Genomic DNA, 13,647 nt, shown 5'->3' with positions numbered 1-13,647 from the left:
ACTTTGCTACAACTTAGTTGATGCAGGAACCCAGGCTTGGATATTTCCTGCTTTCCCGGCTATTTTAAGAGAGTGGAGGTAGTCACATGTGGTTTTTTTACAAGCTCTCTTTCAATACTTGACTCCTTGAGGACCAGTCCTGTTTTCATTGGAATGAATGAGCTTTCTGTCACTGCCCCTAGTTTAACCCCTGACAATTTATTATGGACCTCACTGCTATTGTAGCATGGCATCTTGTGATCTAAAAATTTACTTAAAAAATTATTTATCCCCATTTTTTGGAGCACAATTCTGAGATAGAAAAGTTTCAAAATCATCTTGTAATAGAGAGAACTAAGATATGGAAGGAGGATGAGGTGGAAATCCAAAGTGCACCAGGTGTCTACAAAGCTGACATCTCTAAATAACAGATTTCCTCAGTAAAGCAGGGTATGCTGACCAAGCTATGCCACGTATACCCTGATGTGCTTGGCACATAAAGCTAGCTGTGCTTCCCTAGGCAAGAAATGTCTCCTCAGCCTTCTCCCCCAACAGGGCCCCATTCAATCTTTGAGAACCTTTAACCTGTTTGAGGAGGAAATGGCACTGCCACTCACTTCCACACAACAGTCTAAAGGTTACAGATCTTGTCAAACTGTACAAAACCCAGAGCTGAAGTCTTTAGCTGCCTGGTTTGGATCAGCAGTTTAAACCTCATCAAGTATTGCAAAGATGAGATTGCAGAGGTACTCCCTCCTGGTTTTTCCTACTGTATTAATGTATGCCTGTAATCACTGGCTGAAGACAAAAAAGTGCCTCCACAACTGATGGCTCAAGCACACATCTAGGCACCACAACTCACAAGAGCAGGGGAGTCTGTAGGTTGGCAGGTGTCCTCTCAGCCTGCCAGCTTCCAGGAATAGAGCTGAGTCACTACACTGCTGCCAGGAGGCTGGGGATCCCAAGATTGTATAAGGGACTCCTTTGGGCAGCAAGGGTCTCGAAAGTTAGTCTTCTGATGATTTGTACTTGGACACATCCACTCCTTTCACCATGTTTACCAACACTGACTATGTGTCCAGTAGTCTTGGATTACAGAAATCCAACCGTCTTCTGTGGATGAGTGGAGGACCTGGTGCCTTCCTGGGTCATTCTTTGAGACAGAACTGGGACATGCCCTTACCTTATAACTGTACCTACAAATGCAAAACATGCCTGTGTTCAGTAATCTAAATAAAATCTACAGATTTTGTCCTACATAATGTACGTGAAGTCACAAAGGAACTTTATGTTGGCACAAAACCGTGATACATCATCTGAGCACCTCCCTGAAGTTCTATCCACTGGGAGAAATTTCTTCTCAGCAGGAACAGGATGGGATGTTTGAGAAACAATTCAATTAACTTCTTTGAAACAACCAGAGTTTTTGAAACATTTGGTGTGCAGCTGATTAAGCTTCTGGCCATGGCAGTAGCTGCCATGTCACGTCTAAATTCTATGTGGAAATCACTGAAGATTAAACAAGTCTTTATCTCATGTTTTTACAAGCTATTCAGAGAAAGGATCTACCTACCATAAAGAATCATTTGGAAGGCACACTGACTTTTATTCTGTTGGTTGGATTTTAACTTCATTAATGCTGATCTACCTCAGTACAACTCCAGGCTTCTGTAGTTACCTTTGATGACAGTATTAAGGACAGCAGCCCCCACTGTTTGCAAAATCTCTCAAATGAGAAGAGCTACTAGGAAAAAAAGAAGTAGCGGAGTTGTAAAAAAATAATTTCTTTTCCTGACAAATACAGGAAACTGGAGTTAGCTGGTAAGAATGATGGGAGAGGAGGGCATACAAATAAACAGTATTTCAGTAAGACCATTAAAGCAAGTAAAACTTCAGGTAATTTCCTCTAATTCTGCTGACAGTAACTGACCTGGATTATGTTTTGTTTCAAAATAGTGCTGTTGGGCAGAGATAAGCACAGTGAGAGGGCAGTAAAACAGTTTTTGAGCACAGGGAACTCCAGAATGCATGCTTGCTGTCCCTTTAAATCTTGCAAGCTTTAATGCTCCAAGTGCTGGAGGGATATTCTGCAACGCAATTTCAGGCAAAGTCCTAATTGAAACTGATCTAGTTTACAGGCAGGAAAAGCATTTATTTATATTCAAGTATCTTCTCCTTGGGCAGTTAAAATGTGTTTTCAAGAATCAAGCTACAATAGAAGCCATTAAAAACCCCCAACATTTTCCAACCACACACAATTGCCCCAAATAATTCCTATTCAGATTCAGGGAAAAATTATGGTAAAACTTCTGATACTATGAGGTCAGTTGTTGGCAAGTGCTAGCATTTTAATGACAACCACAACAGTAATTCATTAGCACTACTAGAACAATCAGATTTAGCTGGTGTAGAGTGTATTGGTAAACAGCTACTTACTTGAAAGAAAATCTTATCTTAAATGAGAGTTTGAACTGGTGACTTACCAGCTCTAAGAACCTCCTCACCACCTGTCTTTGTTTTAAGTTAGTTTCACCATCCAGGTTAGCTGTTTCTATATGGCACAGCCCATCGGGATCACTCGAGGAGAGCAGCAATATGTCAGCAGGTATAATTTCATTACAGCGAAGCTGCACAAAGTCTCCGACTTTCACTTCTTTCCAGTATCTGCTTATGTATTTCTTCTCATTTCTGAAAAAAAAAAAGAGGACATTTACAGGAACATAAATCAAAAAAAATGCACTGACTGGGATGCTTCTGATAGTTCTGGTTTGATTTGTATCAGGACTACAGTGCCTTTGGAAGATCCTCAGGAACTCTCCAGTTACTCTGGGAAAAGCCAATGCAGAGTGCCAGGAGGTCACTTCCCAATGACTCAGAACCAGCTCTGAGTTACCAAGGTACTCTTTAAGACCCAGAGGACATGCTGATGTTAGCCTTGACTAAGCAGGATAAGCAAGAGCTTCATATATTCTTCTTTCCCTTTCTCCATGCTCTGGGTCACCCATCTGACCCCATAAAGGGGAGGGAGCCATTGTCCATACTGTGTACAGTCATTTTTATGGCAAGGGGGAATATGAGAACAGGTTTGGGTGCAGAACAACTGCTTGGCATGGCTCCAGAATGTCCTGCATCATGTGCCACCCTCTGATGCACCCTCAGATAGCTTCCACTTGTTCCCTCTTTCCAACAGGGACAAACTCTGTATAGTGCTGCACATGATATCTGGACTAAGATCCTAACTGAGAGGAATTTCCACTATTCATTACTAAACCTAGAATTACAAGGGCATGTCATGCAGTAAAACGTAGTCCCAGCTGCCCTACTGAGAAAGAACACTGTCATTTAAGTATTTCTGCTGTATTTCCATTCTAGCCTTAATACTGTCTGTTACACAGCTAATTTCTGCTTAGTTACCCTGAACCTTTCATCTTGGAATACAACCACTAAACCTCTCTAGCTTTAAAGGTCATGCTAGTTTGCTACTTTTTTTATTTTTTAACTTTTTCTTGAGAGCAAGGGGAAAAAGGAACAGGTGATTGCTTAATTAATTTTAGCTAAAATTTCAGGTTTTAGTTTTATGGCATGCACAGACTCACCTGTTTTCTTGGCATTCGTAGAAATTGCTCTTTTCTGTTATGCTTTTTAAAGAAATCAATTTCAAAACAGCCACAAGATTGACTTGGTAAAATACCTCCTGAAAATGGGAAGCTGCTATTCTAACACTTTTCTAAGTTGTCGGAAGACCTTTTGCCGTGTAAGCACCAAGATGGTTGTCACTGCCACTGTCACCAGAGACAGTCTCCTGGGATAGCACTTTCAGGGGAGACCTCATCACTCTCTACAACTGCCTGAAAGGAGGTTGTAGCCAGGTGGGAGTCAGTCTCTTCTCCCAGGCAATCAGCAGTAGGACAAGAGGGCACGGGCTTAAGCTCTGTCAGGGGAGGTTTAGGTTGGATAATAGGAAGGAATTTTTTACAGAGAGGGTAATTAGACATTGGAATGGGCTGCCCAGGGAGGTGGTGGATTCACCATCTCTGGAGGTTTTCTAAGATGGGACTGGATGTGGCACTGAGTGCCATGGTCTAGTAACCACAGCAGTGTTGGATCAAGTGTTGGACTTGATCTCAGAGGTCTTTCCCAAGCTGGTTGATTCTATGATTCTATGATTTTAACTGGTAGAATGGGATTCTGATGGAGGGTGGGGAGTGGTGGCAGCTATTTTGTTTTTTAAGGTGTATTATTGTAATATACATCACTTTCAGCAGTAACATGAATAGATTTGTACGCAGGAGGAAATATAGAAGTTGTAACAATGTTGTTACTTTGGAGTTACTGATAGTCATGCCTTCACTGGTGTTACAGGAATTAGTAACTTAATTGGCATTTATTCACATATTTAACCAAAATCCTGAACAATAAAGGGTCAGGTAGCATAACAAGGATGTATCAGATCAGGTTTTACCTCCCAGAATTCCTTCATTGTCTTTTCATAACAACCAGTTTATAAGGGGAGAAATGAAAATTATGGCTGTGATTTCTACTTTGATAAAGCCTGAAAAGGATTAGTAAGAGCCAAGTGTAAAACATGATAATCTAACAAAGGCAGGTAATACACATACTAAGTGCTGAAATTACCCATTTTCTTCACAACAGGGCTGAAACAAACATTTTACCTGTCCTGCTAGTGAGTATGAATTGCTTTGAAACCCAGTGCACCATAACAGTACAAATTACCGCACTGCAGATCTGAGGGTTTGTTAGCTCTGCAATCTGTAACTCTGAATCCCTTTACATATTCTGTTGTTTTTCATTCTTTTTAATTTAACTGTGGAACTGGGTGATGTACAAATGCATTTACAACAAGCAGCAGTACAAAAGCACGATCAGGCTAAAAATAGCAAGCAGTCCCATACTATGCTATAAGCACTAGTATTTTTTATTTAATTTCTATTGTTTGAAAAGCATTGCTATTTTAGCATTTCCTCATCCCTCACATGCTTAGCAACTGCCACAACTATATACACTGTGGCAGGAAGGGTGGATATTGAGCAACACAAGGCCGAATGGCTCTGCTGGAATAACTGAAATTGTTCAGCCTGGAGGAGAGAAGGCTGCAGGGAGACCTTATCGTGGCCTTTCAATATATAATGGGGGCTTGTAAGAAAGATGGAGAATTTTTACCAGGGTCTGTAGCCACAGGACAAGGGGTAATGGTATTACCTGAAAGAGGGTAGGTTTAGATGAAACATAAGGGAAAACTTTCTTATGATGAGGCTGGTGGGACCCTAGAACTGGTTGCCCAGTGTAGCTGTCAATGCCCCATCCCTGGAAGTGCTCAAAATGGGGCTTTTGAGCAACCTGATATAACAATGAAGTGTGGCCCTGCCCCTGGTAGGGGTATTGTACTAGGATCTTTCAAGGGGTACCTTCCAAGCCAAACCATTCTGTGATTCAGTGAATCCAGGAATGCAAGAACTCCTGCACATGCACCAGGTCCCCAGGGCACACCTGCCTTCATCAGACACATGGGAACAATATGGGCCAGTATTCCATTCAATCAGCTCTAACAAGGATCAGGTAGTGGATGTAAAATTACTGTCTTCATGGAAAATTGCTTCCTAATCCTCTCCAAACATGGTCGCTCTATGTTCTCTAGCACAGCTTTGAACTTGTCTCATTGCAGCCAATGACTAGTCAGAGCAAGTGTTCTCTGCAGAGTATGGCATAACACTGTTTTCAGATGGGGTGGTTCACACTAGCTGAACTACAAATACATCAGTCCTTAAAGAGCATTCCTCTAATATGATCAGCCTAATCTTCTGAACATGCACATTTGCTGACCTCGAGGCAACCATCATTCCTCTAGCCAGTGCAAACACAACAAGTGACCCCAGAGATAAATTTTGCCACTGATTCTGCAGAGACAGGACTTTGTTGTCCAAGTTTTATATCACTTATTCTTGCTGTTATACTGCACCAGTAAAGTTTTATGATATAGAGAGTTAGGAATGATGGACTTTCTATAAGAGAAGGAGCCCAAAATTATGACAGTCCTCTGCAGTCTCAGTACAGTGCTTCTGTGGTGGTGCATCCCCCACCCATCTGCTCTACCTCCTCAAACCTGTTCTACAATCTCAGTAATTCTTGTTAGGCCTTGGCCTTTGTGTAATGACTTGGGTGGTGAAGCATCCCTTCTCCATACCAGAACTCTTGTGTGGCTAAGGCAGAGTGGCAGTTTTTATATCAGGAACACCTGTTGCCTGAACAGGAGAGGAACGAGAAATAATCAGTCATCCCCTGATAGCCTTAGAACATTACTCACTGGATCGTAACTCCACTGGAACGGTACCCCATTGTTACTGGATTTTGAATAATTTCCGGAATTATCAACTTGGGTTATGGTCAGGATGGAAGTTGATTAATGACTGAAGCCAATCATCTTATGACCCTATAAAGAGAGGTCCTAAGTGAGGCCCTTTGAGCTCTTCTGGACCACAGCAGGTTGCACCAGCATTTCCCTCAGAGTGGGATGCCTTCCAGAGCTAGCAAGCTCTCAGGCTGCAATAGTCGGAGGACTGTCACCAAAAGCTGATGACTGGTCCTGGGCTATCCCCCACTCCTTGAGGTTCAGGCCTCTCCCACTGAGAAGTACCAAGGCATTCAGTGCGAGTATTTCACTGACACTCAAGTGGAATTTTTAACAGGTACCTTTCTGCATATATATACACACATAATGTCTTTGTGTCTGCGTGTGTGCATGTGTCAATTGATTTAAACACCCTACAGAAAACTGAGTTACTCTTGTGATTATAGTTAATCTTATTGAATCACTTTATAAATACTAAATTAGTCAATTACTGAGTGCTGCTAAATCCTCCAGACATAAACTCTTGCCCAGGTCTGAGGCTAAGACTGGGCTCAACCACACCTAGGCTCCATCAGGACTTTAGAAACCAAGGCCGTTCTATTCTGAATCTTGTGACCCAATAGCAGGATTTCCCTATTAAATCCTTTAGGTAGCCCATTGACCAAGTCTGAGACTAAGTTTGGATTGAGCTGCACCTAGGTTCCATGAGAAGTTTAGAAAGCAAGAGGATCCACTCCAAATCTCATGACTCAACAGAGAAATCTCCCTTACCCCTTGCAACCTTACCCTTTTGCATGCCTGACTCCTTTGTAAATCACACAAAATTGATTCTATTTTCTTTGTATGCTTCATCAGTGTAGTAATAGAAGGAACCTTGCCATTAAACTCTGAAAGTCACACTTTCATAAATTTATATTAAACCCTGCTTTTGCTAATACCTTTGATAGTGACTGTTAAAGTGGCCTAAACCACTCATTTGTGGCAGCTGCAGGTACTGTTTGCACGGGACTTTTTAACAAAAGCTTTCAGCAAGTTTAAGTAAACATCATCAAGCCTCCTGGAATATTCTGTTGAAAGGCTTACAGAATTCTGGCAGGAACAAGGAATGGGAGGCACCATCTCAGGGAATCCAGTCCCCTTCAGTGGTTGCATAAAACCATGACATGGATATTTAGCCCAGAAGCTAACAGCCCACAACTCTAGTTCTACCTGCCCTCATTTATCACAAGCCTGAAGATACATTTTATTACCTATAATATACTTAAGGCTGATGCTACAACGAACAAATGCTGCAAACCATGATGAACTACAGGAAGAAGTCAGAGATACTAAATCTTTCAAACCTGGAGAGTTAGATAAAAGTCCTCCAAATCAATATGCTGCCATGAACTACTGACATTCTGCAAAAGGAATAGATAGATATTGTTGTTACTTGCTAGTTAAATCACCATGATGAACTATTAATTTTAGACAGCTATGCCCAGCTACTATAATGTGTTGTGTTGAGTTCACATATTAAAAATGTGCATCCTTCTGCACACAGCTTAATCTTTCTCAATACATTTGCATGCAGAGAATTTATCTGTCAGTTGTGGTTTAAAACCACGGTCACGTAAATCTTCAGGCTTCTCTCTGCCACAACTGGAAGCAGAACTTGCCAGTGCTTTCACTTTTCTGAGCATATCATTGCAGGTAAACACTGACTGAAATGTAAAGATAAATAGCTAAAAAGTCAGCTGGTACAGCTGCATTGACACCAACACTTGTTAGCTGACAACAAACGTGGCCATGGTAGGAATCAAACAGCTCTAGAGGTTAATGTTATTTTGCCATGATGAAGCATATCTGCTTTTGAACATTAAAAGGAAACTCTGAAAGATCCTTTCAGGTGTATGAACACAGAGAAAACTATTTTAATGCTATTAAAAATTTGTATTAGTCTACTGCACATATTCACCTATGCTCTGTTTTAAAACAGAACAGCCTACAGGTTTGTGTCAAATTTGAGATTGACTTTGGTTAGTGGCAAAACTGCTACTTTGCTCAGCAAAAACTGAATAAATCAAAAAATATTGATTATTTTTTTCTTCAAATGTCAGTTTATAATTTGGAAACACAGAAACTCATAAATTATATTTTCTTTTCCTATTAACTACACTTTTCCCTCTTCTGGTCTCCTTTGCAACAGGAGCTGATAAAGATCATGCCCATAATTTTGGTCTCTGGACATGTAGATACCAGTTTATATATACAGAAGGCTGAAGATTTTCAAAACGTCTCAATTCAAAAATTACAAAAATTATTGTTTGCTTCTTTTGAATGTCTTTTAACTGGTTTGGCACAATAAGGAATTATTAAAAATTACTTAAGATAACAAAACTAAATATCTTGCCTCTTCTTTCTCTTTTTTTTTTTTCCCCAAGTTTGGGAAAATTATAAGTAATACTTGGTAAAGAAATATGAAGGCCATGCAGCTGTAATCTGTTCCACTTGGGCGAGGCCTGCATACTAGAAATTTTACAAATTAAAGTGAGAGGATGGGGAGGGACTACAGGGAAATAATTTTTTGTTCTTCATTTCCTGTACTTTTCCAGTGACAAAAATTACAGTTAATGAGTGGGAATGGCTGATGCAGATTTTCTCCATCAAATCCAGTGAGTGACTGGGGCATCTGTGCTTCTATGTATCTCTGCCCTAGCTTGGTCACAACCAGGCTCCTATATTCATCTCAGCAGGTATTGTAGAATACACTTATGAGAAGATTAGAGGATGTTCTCTTGTACCTTTTGAGGTGCTCAGCCTGTTCTGTCTGGCTTACACAGCATAACTCTTCTTACATATGTTGTGGCTGCAACCCAGAGATTTTCAGGCCTCTCAAAACATCCAAGTGAAATGTCCTTTCCCAGTCCAAGCCCATCCGCTGCTTTTGAAGTAACAATTGTCTTCACTTCAAAAGAAATCTGACTCCTTTGCCTTCCCTGCCAGCTGAGGCTGGCCATTGAACCAGTAGGATTTTAAAGTAACACAGCAAGAAATTAAGCCTGTGGAAGAGGAAAAGCCCTCCACAAAAGACAGGTCAAAGAGGTGTTGTGCATGTACAAGGCATACTTTGGATCTATTCTTCATGTCAGCCAGGTCCTTCCTTTTCATCTCAGGAGGCAGAAATAGACTGGGGTAGCACAAAAAATGTTTCAGGTACATCTCTGCTTTCAGTGACTTAAAATATGTTCAATTCAGCTGGCTACAAGTGCCGTGACAAGTCTTCTGGTTAAGAGCAAGCTAATTAAAAAACACTTGAAGCTAATTAGCAGGGCCCAAGCAGAACAGCAACTTCTGAAGGAGTACCTCAAATTGTAACACAAATATAGAAGTGTCACATCAGGCCAAACTATCTTTAGGGAGGCTCCAGCATCTAGCTGTTTCTCAACAGGTACTTCTTGCTCATACAGTTTTCCCAAATTATCTGTTCTTTCTGTTGCCCAGGTTGGAGCCTTCACCTTCGATCCCCCACCTCTCCTCCCAGCACTCCTGTAGGTGTGAAGAGGGTTCACACTAATTGAGCTCATAACACTCTATAAACACTTCAGGGTCAAGCAGAGATTTGCATGACTCACCACAGCCTACAAAAGCAAAGCTGGTGGACAGCACCAAAACATGTGAACAAAACTGATATAATTTATAACCAGTACCAATTATGATTTGAAAACTACGGATGTAGCAGTTCTCAGAGTTTAAAAATAAGCTATCTGTGAGACCAAGGCATACACTGCACAAAGTCTGAACACGTCAAGTATCTATGGAAACATGTTGAGAACCATTTGTGTACAATTAAACAATGTTGTGGCAAAATGAAGGAAAAAACGTAGCATAAGTTAATGCCAAAGGGGGTTACATAGTGCCCAGAATATGTCTCCATTCCACCACAAATGATAACATCTGTTTCTATGAAAATAAATCATGAAGACACTCTGAATCTGATATTAATCAGACAAAACAGATTAATAGAGTGTGTTTTGGAGAAACATTGAAGAGAATGAAATCTCTCCATGACTGAAGTTTCTAAATAGACTCTGTAATCTTCACATTATTTTAACAGCACTTAAAATATATTTTCATTTACTTAAAATATAATTTTTTTCTTTTTTGGAGGATTAGCATATGCTAATGTATATTGCAATAAGCACATATGCATGTATAGCAGTGATGAGGCATAAAGGTGCTTTCAATTAAATTTACACTTTCTGAAAATTTTTAATTTTTCTGCTACTAGTCAAACCTGCTATGAAATAAAAATTACCCAGGAAACCTCCGTGATTCAGGCTTATAATGTGGAATTAATAATTTAACTTCTCTTGGCAGTGTTATCTCCATTATACCTCATGTTGAAAGAAAACTCACTATTGTTAACTATAATGAAACATTTGCTACCCGGAATAAATGATTTTTCAGCCAAGAAACTTGTTGTTGCAATAACAACATAAAACATAAAAGCAGAGCATGTAATGAAACTTTATACAAACTGAAGAAAGAAAAAGCTCCCTCCTAGAACTTGATTTTAAAACTAATACAGTTCCAGAGAGTATCTAGTATTAGGGTCTCTGTAAGTGGTGTCATTCTCAACACTCTTATGTCTACTGGCAAAAATGCTAGTGAAAGTCCTATCACTCTACCAGTAAACAGATATACTGGGAGAGAAAATTTATTAGTTGCTTTCTATATAGTAGGACAGATAGGTAATGTTTAGTGTTGAGGCTTTCTAAATGGTATCACACAAGGAGGTGGAGAAGTGGAAGAAAGGCCTGGATGTGATCACGCTCACAGCCAGGTAAGATTCTGATCCTGATAATCAGAGCCATCACAGATATTAACACTGAATGTTTGCATTACAGTGCTCCTCTGAGCCACTGCAAAAAGATTCAGCAGAGCTTGGCGTTCTGAAAACACGGAAGAAGAAACAATTCCCTGCCTGATGGGAACCCACTCAAATAGTAGATATGCAATGACACAAATCTCCTGCATCTTCCTAAACAATTCAAGAAAAGAAGGAACTCCTCCTACAGAGATCCTAGGTTCCAGAATTCCTAAAGAAACGTACTTCTGAAAAAGTGCAACAGTTTTTATTTCAAAAAATCATTCCAATTCTTTCAGATTAACATGAGACAGATGAAAGAATTTTTTATCAGAAAAGGTACTTACTATTAATTACATGCATGGTCCTGATGGAGTTGTTCACTGATACTCACCTGGGGAGACTACTTTTCTGCACATAACTGCACGTACCCTTAAAAATTCTGAAGGGCACATGTTACCTAACCACTGCACTAAAGCACTCTAAAAATTAACATAGTTTGGTTATTTAATGTTAACAAGATAATTAGTGAAAAGAACATTAGTAATTCATCATTTTCACATTTAACAGGCAAAATCAATGACTCAGACTGAATGTAAGTGTTCAACTTTCTCCAGTTCCCCCCGAAATCAGTTTTACATTTTCCTTCCAGTTCTGTTCTTGTCTGGGTAACATACATCCATGACATCCATCTCATTTGGATGTTCTCATTTGTGCTCATCTGGACAATCTAAAGTACAAGTTTAGGACAGGACAAATACTGAATATCAGCTGAGATCTCAGTGGGTGCCAGGGTGCAGTGGTCACATTCAGAACAACTGAGGTTATGTTTTGCATGCTGTTGCCTTTAAATTTCTTCTGGCTGCAATTCTAGAAATTAGTTTTAGCCCATACACCAGACTTTGTTACTCCAGTGCCACACAAAACTAAACTGCTTAGAGAACTGTTGATGATTAAAAGAAAAAAAAAAAAAATAGAAAAAACCCTCTTGGCAGAGGAAAACAAACTTGGATGCTACTATGTATTTGCAGAAAAGTTTTTTCTACTCTAAGGTGTGAGACTGTATAATATGTGGGTTACTGACTTGCAAGGATATTGGAAGCATTCATTGGTGCACTTGTTTGTAAATCTAATGAATTATATTTAACTGTAGTGTTACTAAAGAATTCCTTTCCCATTGTATGAGGGCATGCATTCAGTGGAGATAAACAGGAAAACCTCAAACTCAGGCACACCTCTTGTTGACAGCAAGAGGTACAAAGGGAGATTTAAGGTGCTATCCTAGATAAAATTGTGGTCTATCTCCACATCTATTCAGTGAGAAGAGACACTGGGGTGCTGGAGCACATCCAGAGGGCAATGGAGCTGGTGAAGGGTCTAGAACACAAGTCTTACAAGGAGCAGCTGTAGGAGCTGGGGTTGTTTAGACTGGAGAAAAGGAGTCTTAGGGGTGACCTTATCACTCTCTACAACTACCTGAAAGGAGGTTGTAGCAAGGTGGGAGTTGGTCTCTTCTTCCATGTAATAAGCAATGGCACAAGATGAAATGGCCCCAAGCTGTGCCACAAGAGGTTTAGATTAGATATCAGGAAAAATTTCTTCCCCAAAAGGGTGGTCTTGCATTGGAACAGGATGCCCAGGGAAGGGGCTGAGACACCATCCCTGCAGGTATTTAAGATGTGTAGATGTCGCACTTAGGGAAGTGGTTTAGTGGTTGACTTGGCAGTGCTGGATTAATGGTGGGACTCAATGATCCCAGCATTTTTTCCAACCTAAATGACACTGTGATTCTATGATAAATCCCTGAGTAACTCCCTGAATTCAAGCATAAACATCACCTCCAGCATCAGTACATTCCCAAGAGGGAAAGAGCAGCAAAAGGCACTACAACTCAGAAGAATCCTAATATTTCCATGTAACTGGCAAAGAATAGGCCTGAACTTGTTCTTTGGGCTGATCCGAAATGCACAGCTGAAGTTTGAAACACAGTGCCTTATCTTAGGCTATATCTAGCCAATTCTTCTATATTTAGCTGCTCTCATAGGTTACAGAGCCTGGTTTTATGTTTCTGGATCACTGCTTGCCCCAACAAGACAAGAATACAAATGCCAGGAAAAGCAAACAGCCTCGGGCTGTATCTTAGTAATAAGAGATGTTTAAATTACTATATTGTTCTCAAAACAAAATTTAAAACTCTGAAAAATCTCTAAAATTCTGCTGTCAAACAATAACAAGGTGTTTCCCAAGAATGCTTTCTTAATGAAAATCATTATAGCCCCATCTAAACTGGGACGTGGGAGCACTTCCCAATATTCATGCCTGAGTACCCAGACTGGCTTGGATCCTGCATTAGATTGAAACCAGGGTGCGTGTAAGCCTCAATTTGCTATGCTCTAGGTCCTAAAACAGTTTGAATTCAGCCTTATATAAGGCTGTTTCACAGAAATTCACA

At 40.2% G+C, this 13,647-nt stretch overlaps 1 protein-coding gene across 2 annotated transcripts in view; it reads right to left on the bottom strand.

The window, feature by feature from the left end:
* ATP10A (ATPase phospholipid transporting 10A (putative)) overlaps window positions 1-13,647 on the bottom strand; it is a 109,007-nt gene that overhangs the window by 63,328 nt on the left and 32,032 nt on the right. For both annotated transcript variants that reach the window (XM_050334188.1, XM_050334189.1), the window contains exon 2: window positions 2,463-2,667. In XM_050334188.1, the coding sequence (XP_050190145.1) occupies window positions 2,463-2,667 (205 nt within the window). The remainder of the gene's footprint in view (window positions 1-2,462; window positions 2,668-13,647) is intronic.

This window comes from Myiozetetes cayanensis, unplaced genomic scaffold, assembly GCF_022539395.1.
Source record: "Myiozetetes cayanensis isolate MyiCay16 unplaced genomic scaffold, myiCay2020 scf5-8, whole genome shotgun sequence".
NCBI classification, from domain to species: Eukaryota; Metazoa; Chordata; class Aves; order Passeriformes; family Tyrannidae; genus Myiozetetes; species Myiozetetes cayanensis.
This window is presented reverse-complemented; position numbering and strand designations above follow the sequence as displayed.